At 48.8% G+C, this 18016-nt stretch overlaps 1 protein-coding gene across 2 annotated transcripts in view; it reads right to left on the bottom strand.

Moving 5' to 3' along the window:
• Window positions 1–18016, bottom strand: part of ETS1 (ETS proto-oncogene 1, transcription factor) — a 109288-nt gene that overhangs the window by 23485 nt on the left and 67787 nt on the right. For both annotated transcript variants that reach the window (XM_083479335.1, XM_083479336.1), the window contains 2 exons: window positions 3125–3244; window positions 2098–2298 (listed from right to left, as the gene is read on the bottom strand). In XM_083479335.1, the coding sequence (XP_083335461.1) occupies window positions 2098–2298; window positions 3125–3244 (321 nt within the window). The remainder of the gene's footprint in view (window positions 1–2097; window positions 2299–3124; window positions 3245–18016) is intronic.

The following is an 18016-nucleotide window of genomic DNA, read 5'->3' as shown; positions in this document are numbered from 1 at the left end:
CACCCTCCTCTGCATATCTACCAGCTTACTAATGTCCTTCTTAAATTGTGGTGCCCAGAACTGGACACAGGACTCCAGGTGGGGTCTGACCAAGGCAGGCTAGAGCAGCACTGTTAATGCAGACGTGAAAGGCCACAGCAGAAGAAAAGAGGCCTTTCCTTCAAAAGTCAGGAAGCAAGGTCACCACCTTCTTGCAAAAACATCCATGCCAGTTGGACTGTCCCATTGGTCCTGTGGTTAGGGCAGTTGTGTCACGTAGACTTGGGACTTAATGGCACTTAATAACACAGAGCATAGTTAAACAGTGGTGCTCATGCAAATCCTATTCTCAGTGTCCTGGTTTTAACTTCTTCTTGTTCAAAAGCATTTACCAGAACCAATGAGGCAAAATATGGAAATAATTGGGAATGTCAGCTGCCGCCCCATGAGATCCTACAACTGAGCATGTTTACCTTCAGAAAGCCACAGGTATGTGCGTCTGGGGTGCGCACGTGTGGGTGTACCAGAATCCATGTTCCCTGGTGGCTTTTGTGGAAGGGAAAAAAACGCCCCCTCCCTCTCCTGACACCCAAAACAGCACAATGAGCACCTGTCTCCACCTATCGCAGAAGGTCCCCAAATGATCTGCAAACATCTCAGTGGGCAACACTCTGTTTACAATTGGTTTCGTCTCGCCTGTTTGCATTGTTCAGGCATGAATGCAGGTCTGTTTCTCAATGCTGGTCCAGCATGACCCAGGACTAGCTGAAGGTCCTTCTATGCCTTTGGGTAAATGAGGAATTAATCCTACAGCCCCCCACACCAAAACACTCACAGGTTGGCAGCAATAAACTTCAGGACTTTGTATGGGACACACGGGCTCCCTTGGGCTGTATTTAACATGAAACTTTCCTGCTTTTGGCAAAGAGGTAAATGACGAGAGTATGGCTGTATGTGGGGGAACTCACAGCGGGGCTGGCCTTTGACATTTTGCTGCCTGAGGTGGAGGACATAAAGGCAGCCCCTTCCCACTATTTGTTTAGAAGAGCGGTTCTCAACCTGTGGGTCCCCAGATGTTGTTGGACTACAACTCCCATCATCCCTGAGCTCTGGCCTTGCTAGCTAGGAGTGATTGGAGTTGTAGTTCAACAACATCTGGGGACCCACAGGTTGAGAAAGGCTGATCTAGAAGCTGGCTGGCTGGGTTGTTGAATGTGCTTTCAGCACTAGGGGGGTGGGACAAGTCCTCCATGCATCAGAAGCAGCAGACTAATTTAGGGCCCCTGGTCAGCGCTTTGTGGCAAACGCCAATGGATGCTTCCATCAGGGAGCAACCACTGCTGTCCCTCAGCATCTGCTGCCTGAGGCACTTGCCTCCTTCTGCCTAATGGTAGGGCCATCCCCATGCCACAGGGAACAGACAAGTCATTAAGGCATTGCTAAAAGGTGCAAAACTCTTCTAGTGCTGTGGCTTTGTTCTCATTCAGCTTCTACTCTTCTTAAGAGATCCTCTCAGCCCATTGAGTGAAAAGCTGTGGAAGAGCTCTCTCAAGAGACTGTGTGCAGCATCACTCGGCTAGGCAGCGGGGAAGGCATGTGAACAGTGGCGAAGCTCAGAAGATCTCCAGGGAGATCTGGGGGAGATCCTGGTCTGAAAGGCTGGAGCTGAGAGCAGACAGGGACACAGCCAGGCAAAAGTGATGGAGTGCAGAGGACAGAGTTTGGGAATCTAGGGAATCTCACGCGGTGGCACCTTGTCCCTGAGATTGTTTGCAATTGCTATAGCTCATTTGATTTACTAGTTGCTCACAACAACAAAAAAGTCTCTAGCCAACTTCCAAACAAATTAAGAGCCTAATGCATGGCATAAAAATGAAAACAATACATGACAATAAAACCATTACAACAGCAAATGTCAACAGCAGAAAAGTGTTAGCAATAAACAGCAGGATGCTGATCACAATCTGCCAGATGCCTGGGAGAGGAAGGAGGTTTTACCTGGCACCAAAAGGGGGTTAATGGTGGCACCTGGCAGACCTTCCTGGGAAGAGCATTCCCTGCAGTGGTGAGCCACAACCGTAAAGGCCACGCTCTTGCCGAAGCCTATCGTAGTATTACCTTTCTGCAGGATCTCCAGATGTTCCCAGAGGATGTCTCCTACAAAATCCGGTGCCAGCTCCAGGAAGCAGTCCTTGCCCAGAGCACAGAGGGCAGCTCCATTCATACAAAACTTCTGGAAGTCCACGCCCTTCAGGCTGAACTCATTCACCGCCCACATCACCCAGTCCCGGACATGGGTTTCCGTCCATTGCTGAGGGTCTGCGCAAAGAAGTCACAGGAGAAAGGAATTGAAATGCAGCTGCTCTGTGCACCATCTCATAAGGCAGGTGGGGGAATCTCTGGCCTTCCAGATGTTGCTGAACCACAACTCCCATCAGCCTCATCAAGCATCCATGGGATGATGATGGGGGTTGTAGCTCAGGGTCCTCACACCTAATCTAATATATAGTGGAAACATCATCACACTGGGAAAGGAGAGATTAAAGGCCATGAAGGGACCATATTAAACTTTGGAGCCTTTTATCTTTCTCCACTTTAGCTGAATTTTCTCTCTCCTGCGGTCTGAATTTCTACTTCTACTGGGTGCTGTGGATTTTTTCATGTGGACTTTAACTGTTTAGAGTGATTTCGCTTTGTTCAGGCACATTTCCCGAAAGTGGTCTATGAACCCATAGAGCAGCCACCACTGCTTATTCTGAGCTACAGGGGAGCTCAAAGGAATCTTAAGCAAATGATCACCACACTGGGGGAACTGTTACTTTCTTCCATGTGCAACTTGAATGGACTGGTTAATGGATCACCTTACACCTCCCATTAATGGACTAAAGCGCCTATGGTTAATTTTCTAAAATTTCCTTGATCAAGTGCCAGTCCTGCATGCATGTGACATTTACACCTTTTTGCTCCCCAGGAATGGTGGAGATGTTCAGCAGCCATGTTATAAACGCTTTAGGGGAAGTCGCTGCTGCAAAGAGGTTTTGACCCTGATCTGCACAACCAAATGACCGAGAAGCGGATGCGAGAGCTCATTCAGCGAAACAGCCGATGTTTGTTCAGAGCTGGATTCATGGGGAGCTCATTGTACCTTTGGGGATTCCCAGCCGCTGCTGCTCTTTCGTGAAACCGCTGAAGGTGGCCTTCAGCGCCTGCGACATCATTTCTTTGCTGCTTGGAGTTAACAAAGGCACGTCGGCACATTCCATATCTGGAAGAGAGAGAAAGGAGGGAAATGAGGATGGTTCAGTTCTAAAACTCAGGACGATGGGAGAGACAGCAATCGTGACCCAGGTGCTGAGTCCTGAGTGGTCATCGCAAGTCACCTGCCTTGGCGTGACCTTTTTCTCCCAGCCTGAAAGTTCATCAACGGGCAGTTTTATATTTGCTACACATTTAAATGAGTCAACACATCTGGCTGGGTTTCCGTAGCCACTCTGGGTGGCTTGCAACAAAATATTAAAAATACAATAAAACATCAAACTTTAAAAGCTTCACTAAAGAGGACTGCCTTCAGATGTCTTCTAAAAGTCAGATAGTTGTTTATTTCCTTGACATTTGACGGGAGGGTGTTCCACAGGGCGGGTGCCAATACCGAGAAGGCCCTCTTTCCTCCACGATTACCAGGCATATTATTAATCTCTCATTGTAGTTTGATAAGAACTGTCTACAGATGAAGGGGAAGGACAGTTTGGACCCCATGTGAGAGGTGGGCAAGGAGAAATGTCACAGGTTGAGAGGCTGTGAGAAGAGAAGGGTGAGCCCAGGTGAGAGCTGGCAGAGAACAACATCCCCCCTGTAAATGATGAAAATTAAGATATAATGATGAGGGAGGATCTTGTTGTTTCTTTTTTCTGTTCCTCCTCTCTCACCGATGTTCAGAACAGTCAAGGTTGGCCACTCTCTAAGCAAAACCGAAGACATAAACCACAGGTTTTGCTGTAATGGTCAGAAGAGCTAACATTTTCAGATGCAACCGGTCAGCAGACATTCACCAGTTAAAGAGTTTGGTGTGGGAAAAGATAATCAGGCCATTGGATAATAAGTAACAGATTCCACGCATTGTTTAAATAATGTCGTTTGGATATTTAGAAGGTTTTATTAGCCAAGGCTCTGGAGAAATAAACACACACCCCAGCGCTCTCTGCCATCCGTCTTCCGCTCTGAGATAACAGTGAGAGAAAGTGTCCAGGACACTTTTCCCTGACCCTCGAGCCGCTTGTTTTTAATGATGGGTTTGAGAGAGCTCGGAGGTTACAAGAGACCACCCAGAAACTGCTCCATCACCTTTGCAGCCTGGTTTGGAGGGCAGCTGTGTTGCTCTCCCGGCTATGGGAGAATGATTCAGAGGCAACCTGGGGCAAGGGGAAGACGCGGGGGGGGGGGAGAGGGAGGAGGAGACTAACCCTCTTCAAGCAGAGAGAAAAACAGATGGACCAGAAAGAGGTGTGCAGCCGGAGGCCATGCACACTTACTCAAAAGGAAGCCCACTAAGCTTTATGCTGTGAACCATCCTGTGATCTTTAGATGAAGGGCGGTAAAGTTCAGCAATGCTCTCTAGAGAGTAAGTGTGATCACATGGGATCAGAGCCTTCAGAGACATAATATAGTACGCATCAGGTCACTGAACAGCCAATCTCAATGCCAGCGTTATTGAGCTGGAGAAAAAACCAGGTAACTCAACACTATGTTTGTTTCATGGGAGTTAAGGTAAAGATAAAGGGACCCCTGACCATTAGGTCCAGTCATGGCCGACTCTGGGGTTGCGGCGCTCATCTCGCTTTATTGGCCGAGGGAGCCGGCGTACAGCTTCCAGGTCATGTGGCCAGCATGACTAAGCCGCTTCTGGTGAACCAGAGCAACACACGGAAATGCTGTTTACCTTCCTGCCAGAGTGGTACCTATTTGTCTACTTGCACTTTGCCATGCTTTCGAACTGCTAGGTTGGCAGGAGCAGGGACCGAGCAATGGGAGCTCACCCCGTCACAGGGATTCAAACCACTGACCTTCTGATTGGCAAGTCCTAGGCTCTGTGGTTTAACCCACAGCGCCACCCGCGTCCCTTTTCATTGGAGTTACTTTCAAGTAAATATGCACAGGATGAAGATTTTCAGCCTCAATATGTAGCAGTATGCATTGTCTTACACCCAAAACCTACGAATGCTCAAAAGTAAACCTTGCTGATTTCAAAGACGTGTACAGTGGTACCTCGGGTTAAGTACTTAATTCGTTCTGAAGGTCCGTTCTTAAGCTGAAACTGTTCTTAACCTGAAGCAGCACTTTAGCTAATGGGGCCTCCTCCTGCTGCCGCACCGAAGGAGCATGATTTCTGTTCTCATCCTAAAGCACTATTTCTGGGTTAGCAGAGTCTGTAACCTGAAGCGCATGTAACCTGAAGCATATGTAACCTGAGGTACCACTGTACTTCCAAGTAGGTCTGTTTGGGTCTGCAGCCTTTAAGGAGTGTGGGGAGCAACACTGTTGCTTCAGTCAGGCATTTGAGGAAACTGAACAGGACGGAAGGCCTGTTAAAACATCTCTGCTAATATCACAGGGGCAGTGGCGTAGCGTGGGTTGTCAGCAGCCGGGGCAAGGCAAGTAATTTGCGCCCCCTCTGCCCTAGGGGCAGAGAGCTGCGAGTGCGAGCGCCCCCCCCAGATGTTGCGCCCGGCCCCACCTGCACCCCCCACGCTACGCCACTGCACAGGGGCACAAGGAGAGCCAACAGATTCCAGCTCCTCCTGGTTGCATCCAAGTTCCAGTTATACATGGATAATCTTGAGTTTTACAAGAGCGCAATGCTAGATCTCGAGGAGCAGATACCGAAACCCGACTCCGCCCCGCAAAGCGTTCGGATTTCACAATGGCATTTTCACCCACAACCATCAGCAAAATGCAGGGTTGCTATTGCAACATCAGCCTTGCAGCAGATAACGGATGGTAACTAACTTGAGATAAAGCAAAGCTCCAGGACAAGCTGAAGAAGTTTAGATACCGGCCTTGAGAGTGCAAGCAAAGGTCAAGCACCCCTTGTGAAATCAAGGGGCCAGGTTTGCTACCCTGGAGGGCCGCTGCACATGTGATGTGGTGGGCCATTCAGTGTCATCCCACCGGGCAGGCTGATTTCACAGCCACTCCCTGTGGCACTCAGGGATACCTGTAGGATGTGGTTGTGCTGGACTCAGGGGTGGAGCATCTGCTTTGCATGCAGAAGGTTGCAGGATGAGTCCCCAGCAGCATCTCCAGGTAAGGCTGGGATAGACATCTGCTTGAAATCTTGGACAGCTGCTGCCTGTCAGTGCAGGCAGTGCTGAGTTAAATGGACCAATGGTCATTCTCAGCATAAGACAGCTCACTGCGCTGCTGCATTCACAACCATGTTTGTCACATCCACATGCTGTGTCTTAAGTGTGTGTTTAATAGCCTTAGCTGCACACCTAAAATTATCGTGTGTGAAGTGGTCCCAAAACACACCTTTCAATAAGCATAGGGGAGGAAAAGTTATCTATGGAAATGCATCTCCTCCCCAATTTCCTTATGGACAAGAATTCCAAAATGTAATTTGGCATGTGGGGCAACGTACATTGCCATCCCACTTGCATCTAGTAAAATAACTCCTCGTTGGGTTTGCACATGTGAAGCAGCAAAGAAAAGAAAGAACTTTGTCATCAACTTTGGCTCTCTTGGGATCCAAACCAGGGTAGGTCTTCTTTTTTTTTGCCGCAAATCTAATTATGTTTAAAACCCAGGCCACGCAGGGAGAGGGAGAAACTGGAATGGCAAGAAAGAGCACCCATGTTCCTCCCTGGGGTCTATAAGATAAAGGGCATCACCCACTCCTATTGCTCTACTATGAGTGTCCCAATCTGCGTGGGTCTCCATCAGAGGCTTCCTTGCTCCTCTAACTCACACAGTAGCCAAGCTGAAATCAATGTCCGGTTGGTCACAGCAGGAGTAGCCTGACCTGGTCAGCCGTTCTGCTGCCCCTCCTGTCTCAGGATCTGATGGATGGAGCCAGAGGTCAGGGACCAAGCTCACTGCTGTCTTCTGCAGGAGCAAAACATCTTTCTTCCCCACCACTCCCCATCCTCGTCTTCTTACTCAAACTAGACAGGGAAAGATACCCGATGCATCATTGTCACGAGGGCAAAGAGCAACTCCAGCTGTTCTGCAGACCCCGAAACTGAAGGAGGCGGCAGCAGCAGCAGAGGCTGGCCCATTCGAGTGAAAGGCACACTGCTCCACCAGCCACCCCATCCACCAGATATGGGAGGCAGTGCTGCCTAACAGCTTCTTCCTCCTGAGTCTCAGAGTTGCCCCTTGTAGAACTCAGCAGGGAGGAGGACCAAACTGGAATGAGTTGGCTTTGCCCATCATTGGCTCTGGTGCCACCTACTGTTAGCCTCCCAGTTCCCAATGGGACCCAGCCAACACTGGGCAGCAGAGAAGAACAAGAAGCAGGAAGCCCAGATTGGCCTTGAGAAGATCACCATGCAAGGGTTCTGGTGCAGGTGGTAGAACAACAAATATTGCCTTGCTGAAAAAAATAATCCAAAGAACGCAATGACAATATTCAAATTTGAACTAAATGAAGTCAAGTCGTGGTGGAGGGAAGTCACAGGGTAGTGGGGGTGGTGTGGAGTTTATGTTTGTAGTGTAGAGTGTATATTCTTTTTCTTTTGGTCAATTTTGTATCAGCATTTGTTTATTTTACTTTTATTTTCTGTATCATTTATCAAGAAATAAATAAAATTAACAAATTAAAAAGAAAAACAAAAAATAAACATTGCCTTGCCGGATCCATCTATTTCACTGCTCTGCTTCCATCCTTGCAGCTGCCAGCTGGAGATTTAATAAGGATTGGACTGCATTTTTTTTCCAGGAATAGGTGAATCATGGTGCCAATGGCATTGTTTAGATGCTGGGAAGAATCAGCATGTGCGAGGACTTCCTGCCCCACCATAAATCAATAGAAACCCTGCCCTGGTGCAACCTATGCCTGAGAATAAGGTAAGATTCTTAGAGGTAGAAGTGGCTGGTAAGGTGGGATGGGGACCCCTCTCTCACTTCCTGACAGGTGGTCAGCTGCTGCTTCCCTAAGGAGGGAGGGCAAATGCCCCAGCAGGTATGCCAGGGAAGCTCTGTTGATGCGTTTGCACCACACTGGACTCCCTGCTCCTTTGCCACTCCCAATAAACAACAACAGCAAGGAATTATTTAAAGTCACCTAGAAAGATGTCCACTAAGGTACTCCTTCCCTCTTTTCAGTGCCTGGTCCCAGGACTTTTTTCACCCGGAACTCGCTGGAATTCAGTTCCAGCATCTCTCAGGTGGGCGCCATTGCCATTCTAAGACAAGGAGGGAGGCATCCATCATGAGTTCCAGCACCTCTCTTTCTAGATAAATAGCACTAGCTGGTCCTCCTCACATTCACCACGGCTGAGACTGCAATCCCATGCACACCCATCTGGGACTTAGGACTGCACTGCCAAAGGGGGACTTTCCTTCCAGGATTACTCGAGAGTTGCAAAGAGCTACAATTCAAACACAAGCACATGGGGGCAACCCACTCCACCCCCCCAATTGCACATATAACTTTCATCCCTTACCACCAACACACAGAGAGATAGCTCATTGTGTGTATATAAGGTATTTCAGTATTTATGGAAGGTACGTAAAACACCCAGGATTTAAAAATAACTGCCCTTATTCAACTTAGAGATGTCTGACGTTCATTCATAAACACCAAATACATATAAAGAACCATGTGTTGTTTACGTAGCTCTAGAAGGTTCTGCTGACTATTAGCTATTGATTCCCTGCCTCTTCGTTTTTAAAAGTTTCTATTTAAAGTAAAGTAATAATGTCTAAATCTGCATTCGATTTTTAATGGAAGCGAATAACAACGAAGTGAGCGCTAAATTTGTGCTATATTCTGCTATATTTCAGGAAGTGGTTTTTACGTCATGTGAACGCTTGAATATAATGAGGAGGTTAACAGTTTGGGAATCATCAGGGGAAATAGAAGGAAGTGCTATGTGACAGCAGCATATGGCTCTCCCCTCCTGTGACCATTGGGCAACGCTGCCTGGGTTCGATGAGAGTTGCAACCCAATAACACCTGGAGGGCACCATAAAGAAACAGGGTGGCACCTCTCACTGAGGACCTTGATCCACATTATGCGTAACTTGCATAACTACAAACCTCAAAACCTGGTATCCCCTTGAAACTGGTGTAAAGGTTTAAGTGCCAGTTTTGTACCACAAACCCTGAGTTTTGTGCCACCACCTCTCAGTGAGTATTGGCATACAATCAGACAGACAGACAGACACACACACACACACACACACAGAGAGAGAGAGAGACACACACCTGCAAACAGCATGGCCATGTCCCCTCAAAGTCTATGCTGAAGTATTGTGCTAGTTTGGCTATAAATTTACAGGAGATGCCAGTTTTGAGAGTTTGTAGTTAACACAATGTATGTATTCACTCACCCACACCCACAAACATACACATAGAGGGAGACACTATAAAGAGATTTCCACAGGCACTTTCTCCTTCAAAATCTACTTTGTTCAACAATCCATCTACAAGTATTGATAAACTCAGGACCCAAAGTCCTTGGCCAAGACTTTGAGCAAGTCCATCTCTCATGGCCTGACCTCCATTGGGGAGACCAACACAAAGGACCACATGCTATGGAAATATTCCACTGGATTTCCAGAGATAAAAAATTATGTATACGGTAATGGTCTCCACACAGAAATCCTACCAGAAACACAAGACCAATAAATTATATTTCACGTGCACAATTAGCATAATTTTGGGCCATTGTATTTTCCAGGCACCATTTCCCACAAAGAGGTGATCAAATGTCAAATAACTACCATTATAGACAGCATATTTTTTTTGTTTCCAGGGTCACATGATTAAAAGAGCACACTGAAAACAAAAGCCTCCCAGCAGAAAAGAAGTCATTGTATGAGTTGGTTGACTTGATGAGTTGGAAGGGGGAGCGAGAGTCATCTAGTCCAACCCCCTGCAATGCAGGCAACTTTTGTCCAACATGAGGCTCAAATCCACAACTCTGAGTTGAATTCTCTCATTCTCTACTGACTGAGCTGTTCTAGGTCCAGACTTCCCATTGCCACACTAGTTTTCCACGTGCAGGAAGCCAGAGTCTTACCAGACCTGACCCTGGGAAACTCCTCCACTGCTCCCCATTCTGATAGCTAAATGCGTGAGTCCTACCCCTCTTTTGAGTTTTGCTTCTTTGCACCCCAATAACCTGTTGTCTTGAGAAGTGCAAAGCAAATCTGGGTGCACAGGATGTCTCTGCTGCTTCCTGGAGCCATTCATACTCCCTTCAGGCTTGCCAAGACGCATATGGGCAAACACACATCCCAGGCAGAAAGCCCCCCTAATAATGATCAGTTAAGAAACAGGCCAAATTGTCAGCATTTTGTAGCACTCTAAACCAGACACACTCTGTAACCAACCCTGGAAGCAACACCCCCACATTCTCTTCTGCAATAAGACTTGTTGGTTGGTGCAAGGGGAGAGAAGACATCTGTCAAGTGTGTATGGATATTGCAAAAAGAGAGCGAGAGAGAAAGAAAGAAAGAAAGCTAAATTTCAAGATTTCTCTGAATTTGGGCAGGTTTTCTTAGAAACCCTTGCAGCTCTACATCAAGGAATTCCCCTCCATACCAATGCCAGGCCCCCTACCCCCCCTTTCAAAGCAGCCAGCCTCCCCTGAGATAATCGCCTCTAATCCCACTAACCACTTTGCTAAATAGCTCTAATCCTTCCCCAAAGGATCAAGTGAAGAGGACAAGGGGGGAAAGGGTCAGCTCAACTTGTAATAGACGCCAAGGCTGGGAATGAATGAGAGAAGGCAAGCGGGTGGCAGGGCGACCCACACAGTCCTTGGAAGTGGGAGAATCGCTCATTCATTTGATGGCCATTTACCCACAGCCAAAGCCCAGAAGCGATTTAATTGCTAGGATGCCTTAAAAAAATATATGAAAAAAGGCTGGATTTGTTTCACCAGCAACTAGAAAGAAACCACTGCAGGAATGGAGCCTTCCAGTTGGACGGACTCACAGGAAGGCTGTTGGCAGCTTGGAGCGCTCAAAGGTCTCCCACAGTAGCCAGAGACCTCTTCAGGAAGAGATGCTTCGGGGTGCCAGGACACCAGCTTCTGTGGCCTCCAGGCACTTGTGGTTGAGGGAAAAGCAAGGAGCCAACCTGTGCAAGACCAAAGCCAAGGCAGTGCTGGCCAAAGGGTTGCAGACTTGAGTGCCCAACAGGCAATGCAAGCTCTGCATTGAGATACACTCACATTCTGGGTTGCTGCCCAAACTTCCCATATTTCCTCAACCCGCAGAATCATACACACTTAATTGCCTTCTCATTCACATTTCTCACAACAGTAACAATACTGATCTCTCTTATAAGACACTAATGGTAGAGATAATGGACTGGTTCACAAGTTGCACGGACAATGGCGGAGGAAGCCACTCAGGCACTGGGGGCGGCATGCCCAGGGGCACAGCAAGCCACCCATAGGGGCAGGGCACACTGCGGGGCCTCCAGAGTCTGCCTGCCTCCTCCCACTCAGCTGCCCTACAGCTTGGGGAAAGGCAGCGGGTGGACCGTTTGGGCAGCGCAGTGCCTGCGCGTGCCCAAGCCACCACAAGGCACGTGGCTCGGGCGCACTGCAGGCCCCACAGTGAGTGCCGCCCAGCATTTTGTCGCCCCCCCTTTGTCAGTGGTGACACCTGGGGTGGCCCGCACCCAGCACATCCCCCTTCCTCCGCCCCGTGCAGGGCTCTGGCGTTTCACAAACAAAGGCTTCATCCATATGGTTGGCTGAACAAGGAGGGTGGGGCGGCAGCAGGAACATCAGATTGGCTCTGCCAGGGCATTTGTACTCAACTCTCTTGCCTCTGCCACCCGGCCCCCCTATGCAGCAGCGACTCACCAGCCGTTTTCTTTAGACTTGGCACCTTCCACCACTGCAGCCTCCCTGACTGTGGATGTGCATCTCCTGGTTCCAGTCACCTGATAGGTCTGCAATTGCAAACCATCTCCATTTCTGTCGCAGTGCCGGCATTTATGGATGTCAATGGGTGGCAAAGCCACAAGCCTTCAAAGCACCACTGTTCAAATCGCAGATGTGGAAGGACTCCCAAACAGTGTGGCCTTGATGCAATGATATGGATGAATCCGATGCACCAGCAGTCATGTGACACAACCAGCTCCCCATATAAATGTTGCCTTCACACAATGTGGTTGCCAGATTTCACCACGCACGCCAGCAAAAACCAACGAGCGCCAAGCCACTTGTTTCCAGGGGCTCCTCATTTCCTGGATGTTGCTCACCAAGTTGGATGGCAATAAAATAGGAAGCGACTCTGCCACCCTTAATGGGACCAGATGTTACTGGGAGAGAGAGAGAGCCACAAAGTAGTAACACCCACTCAGCCACTGACAAACGTAAAAATGGAGTCCATAAGCATGCCCCAAAGTGGTCAAGGGTTCCATGAGATTGGCAACAAGCAATGGGAGCCTAAGGTACCCCCCTCCACACAAAAAAGCTAACCAGATTGCTTGATAAATTCACGGAGGACAAGGGTATTAATGGCTAGTAGTCATGATGGCCTATATTGTAGTTGCTATGACTCTGAATACCAGGAGGGGAAAGGGATTCCCCATAATGGGCATCTGGTTGGTCACTGTGAGACTAGGTGGATCACTGGCCCGATGGAGCAGGACTCTTATTATGTTATTCCTGGGCCTCCCCTACACACCCACATGCATGCATGGAACAATAAGCATTTACGAAGCCATTCATTCATCCACCCTAGGCTGGAAATTCCCACTACTGGCCTGACCACAAGTCAAGTTCTATCCATCAAGTTCTTGCCCCCTCATTTATGCAAATCACCGTGTAACGCAAGACACATGGAAACCGCATGGCAAAGGACAAAGATGACACTGATCCCAGTCACTCTCTGGCATCTTCCCTCCCCTTTAGCTCTTCCAAATTTCAGGCGGGCTTTCCCCTCCTATGAAAAGATTCCAGTTGGCCGGCTGTTCCCTGGCTAGAAACCAGAGGCCTGTGACTAAGACCCAAAAGCAAGTGGGTGATGCCCACCACGAAGGTTGGTTCAGATGCACACAGGGTGGGGAAGCTGTGACCCTGCGGATGTCACTGGACTCAGACTCCCACCCACGCCAGTCTACCGGACCAATGGCCATGAATGATGGGAGTTGTAGTCCACAATATCTCTACTTTAGATTCTGGTCAGTGACTAGTGGTAGGGGGGCTCTTTGGGGAAGTTTTCAGGCCTGGGCTCTGTATCTCAAAGTGGGCTGTCAGCAAGTACTGTGGTCATAGAATCATCATAGCTGGAAGGGAAACCAAGGGTCATCTAGTCCAACCCCCTTCATTGCAGGAATCTCAACTAAAGCATCCAGGACAGATGGACATCCAAGCTCTGCTTAAAAACCTCCAAGGAAGGCGGGTCCATCAACTCCCGAGGGAGTCATAACCACCACTCACTCCCCATGTGAGGGCTGGCAGAGGGTGGAGAAAAGAGATATTTATATAACTATTTGTGGCATTTTTATCCAGCCTTTCTGCTGAAGCTGCTCAGGGCTATGTGGCTGCTTTCAGTTTGGTCCTCACAACATCCCTGTGAGGAAGGTCTTGACTGAGAGATGATGTGGATTCTTAGCCCAATAATCAGACCATCAGGACATCACACGAGCTCTGCAAAACTGGAGTTTGCTCTGGGAATATGAATCCCTATTTTAGACTCGCCGCATTGGAATATTGTGCTAGACAACTAGGCAGATATGCTTATCTGGAGACCTCAGGTCACCCAGGCAAGACTCTGCAATGCAAGAGGCAATTGCCTGCCTCAGTTATCTATGCTTAATTATTAGCAAGTCCACCAAAAACAGAAGAAAATTGTTTGGTGGGTGTAAGGGGAGAGGGGACGCAGGTGGCGCTGTGGGTTAAACCACAGAGCCTAGGACTTGCCAATCAGAAGGTCGGTGGTTCGAATCCCCGCAATGGGGTGAGCTCCCATTGCTCAGTCCCAGCTCCTGCCAACCTAGCAGTTCGAAAGCACATCAAAGTGCAAGTAGATCAATAAGTACCGCTCCGGCAGGAAGGTAAATGGCGTTTCCGTGCACTGCTCTGGTTCACCAGAAGCGGCTTAGTCATGCTGGCCACATGACCTGGAAGCTGTACGCCGGCTCCCTCGGCCAATAAAGCGAGATGAGTGCCGGAACCCCAGAGTCGGTCACGACTGGACCTAATGATCAGGGGTCCCTTTACCTTTAAGGGGAGAGAGGGAGGGTTCAAGGAGGGGCAAAATGGTCTCCGCCTATAAGTGAGAGGGGGAGAGTAAAAGAAGAAGTGGAGGCTAAAACTACAGTTCGAAAAGGTGTCCAAAGAGTGTTGTTGTTGTTGAGTCATTTAGTCATGTCCGACTCTTTGTGACCCCATGGACCAGAGCACGCCAGGCACTCCTGTCTTCCACTGCCTCCCGCAAAGCAACCCCCCCCCCCACACAAATATGAAGGATGCATTTCAGACCACAGGACAATGGCAATAACAATAACGGCAGGTTTCTTATCACCAGGAAAACCAGCATCTCTAGTTGGCGCTAAAACAGGATTAGACAAATTTGTGGAGAGGAAAGGCTATCAGTGGCTACCAGCCACAATGGCTCTGCTCTGCCTCTGCAGCTGGACACAGCAATGCTTCTGAACGCCAGTTGCTGGAAATCACAGGAGGGGACAGGGCTCCTGTGCTTGAATCCTGCTTGTGGCATCTGCATGGCCACCATGGGGCAAGGATGCTGGGCTAAAAAGCTACTGGCCGGATGCACTAGAGCTCCTCTTGCACTCTTTGGTTCTTATCCCCTTTCCAAGAGGCAGAGAGCGACTGCAAAGCCCAACTCTATGTTGCCACTTGGATTGCCCACCCCTTGGACATCCAACCTGCCCTCTGGAGGCCCTGCCAAGCTGAAGGCGGCTGGTCCAAGAGGCCTCCTAGCAGCCTGGGCTGGCTTCATTCCCTCGTGGTTGAGAAACAGAGAGAGAGAGAGAGAGAGAGAGAGAGAGAGAGAGAGAGAGAGAGCGCCTCGTAAAAGATGGCTCTGACGAAGGCAAAGGAGTGGAGGAGGTGGAAGTGAGGGGGGGGGCCCTTCATGACCACAAAGAAAACATCTCCTTGAAGCACAGACTTTTCCCAAGATATGTCATGAGATTCCCTCCCTCCCTCCTCCCTCCTGTTCCCTTCCTCCCTTTCCATCTCTCCAGCCTGGCTCCTGCTGGCTGGCTGGCTGGCTGGCTGGGGCTGACTCCAGAGCCAGCCCAGATGAGTAAGGCAACTGACATGGGGAGTGGAGCCTGAGCAGGAGGAGATGAAAGGGAGGAGAGCCCAGCCTGCCTCCTCCTCCGCTGCCTAGTCAGAGAGGAGGGGAGAGCCAGGACTGGGCCAGACCCTCCCAGCTGCTGTCTCTTATTAGGCCCGCCAGATTAGCAAGCATGCATTTACACACGCTGGCATGCAGCCACACCGGTGCAAAAGCAGCCTGGCCTCTGCAACTGACTCCCCGTTTCAAGCAGTTCTAGAGACAGGCCTAGCTGCAGGCAACGCGGCCCAGGAATGATAACCAAGTAAAACGGGTGGGGAAAGATGCCTTGGGTTCAAATCCTAGTTCAGCTACGAAGTCGCAATCTTTTATACTAGCCTACCTCACAGGGTTGTTGGGAAGGTAACAGAAGAAAGAGAACCTCATACAATGCCCACAGCTCCTCGGAGGAAGACTGTAAGATAAATGCTGCCTATTTAAAGTGCATTTAAAGCACACACACCCCCAAAAAACTCCTGGGAACTGCAGTTTACCCCTCACAAAGCTACAATTCGCAGCATCCATAACAAACTACAGTTCCTAGGTTTATTTTTTTGGGGGTGGGACTTTAAATGCAGAATGTGTACACTGCAAAACATAAATCATCATCATGAGAAACCATCTTCATCCTATGCATGGGGTTGTTTTGGTTTCCTTCATTCGCAGGCTGGAAGTAATAATGTATTCAATCTATAATCATATTACTCAGCATCGATACACGACATATGAAGAATTCAAGGCATGTCAGGCTGTCTGCACAGCAACCCTGCATGCATTTCCTAAGCTAATGGATGGAGGCCTGGGCAGAGTGGCTTGCCCAAGGCTAGCTAGTGAATTCAAGGTTGGGGTGAGATTTGACCCAGGAACTTCTCATTTTACATGCTTCGATCCTGCTGCTTTGGGTTCACACATGCAGCCAACACAGAACTGAACCCCACCCAGCAGCTGATGTCAGCCCCCCCATCAGAGTGACCTCAGCTGATTGATGGGTGGCAATGGTTTTGGAGAAATGGACCACTGGCAGGCCAAGATTGGCCAGAGTGGCGAACGTTCCTCACCTCTGGTGTAGATAAGACAGATGGAGCAAGAGGATGACATGGTGAAAGGCACCTTGTCAAGTACTTAACCTCTGGACCTTTCAAAGAGGCACAAAAATGTCTACAGTGTCAGCTCTAGGCTTTGCGGGGTTCCTGGGCAAGATGGCCTCATGGAGAGTTATGGTCGCCCTGCATTAACCTATCTCAGCCTCACTGCAGTGGGCCCCCTCCCAAGGCAAAGGCAGCCAGACACCCAGCAAGGCCAACCACCGATGCCTGCCATGACCACAGCCTGAGACATCAGAGTCTGTCCTCTACATTTCTCTCCTCGCCCCCCTTTTAGTGAGACGATTGCTGTGTGCCAAAATTAAATCCCCCCAACAGTTTGGGGCACACTAAGGGACACCAGACTAGAAGCAGAAATGACGCGATGAGCATCAAAGGCTGCATCTCTTGGGACTCTTCCAGGGATGTAACTGGAGAAGATTTCACTGAAATACATCAAGGAACTCCTGGGTCCTCCCCATCCCCAATTCCTCCCTAGGTGTTGTCTGTGTCCTCCTATGTTATTATTTACTCACAGTTGGATCCCGGCCTTCCTTTGAGGATCTGGGGAGAGCTTAAGACAGAGCATCTCCTTCCTTTATCCTCCTAAAAACCCTGTGAGGTCCATTAAGGCTGAGAGATGCAGGCAGGCACAAAATGAGCAGGCATTCAATTTTCCATGACACCATCCATGCAACAATCTTTGCCACACCACATTTTATTATACTTCTGTTTTGCTAATGCAAAAGAGTTCTTAGGAGACCCTCTTGTTCCATTCTCAGAGCTGCAATTCCCAGAATGACCTAGCAGTCAATCCCTCTTCCCAGAGAACTCTGGGAACTGTAGCGCTCAGAGAAGAATAGGAGAGGGGTCTCCTACTAACTCTCACCCCCCACTTAACAAACTACAGCTCCCAGGATTCTTTGGGGGGGGGAACCATCACTGTTCAAAGAAGTACCATGGCACTTTAAATGCATGGCATGCGTATGCGGCCTGAATATATACTGCATTTGTAACCATATAGGTTGATTAGATATGCACATGTCAATGGCTACCCAAGCAATAAAAAAGGCCTTGAAGGCTGACCATTTTGTGGGAAGGATGCAAGCACATCCTAGAACTTCAGAGTTGCACATTTAAAGTAATTTAGAGCATGCTGTAGGCCCAGTGCAACAATGATACTTTTGTAAAAAAAATGACTTTTTGCAGTTTGGAAAGTGATGGGGAAATGCCTTGAAAAGTGTGGGGTGGGCAAATGATTTTCCTATTAATCCAGGGGTCAGCAAACTTTTTCAGCAGGGGGCCAGTCCACTGTCCCTCAGACCATGTGGTGGGCCGGACTATATTTTGAAGGGGGAAAATGAATGAATTCCTATGCCCCGCAAATAACCTAGAGATGCATTTTAAATAAAAGGACACATTCTACTCATGTAAAAACATGCTAATTCCCAGACCGTCCG

The sequence above is a fragment of the Podarcis liolepis genome (assembly GCF_965112155.1).
Source record: "Podarcis liolepis genome assembly, chromosome: 16".
Lineage (NCBI taxonomy): Eukaryota > Metazoa > Chordata > Lepidosauria > Squamata > Lacertidae > Podarcis > Podarcis liolepis.
This window is presented reverse-complemented; position numbering and strand designations above follow the sequence as displayed.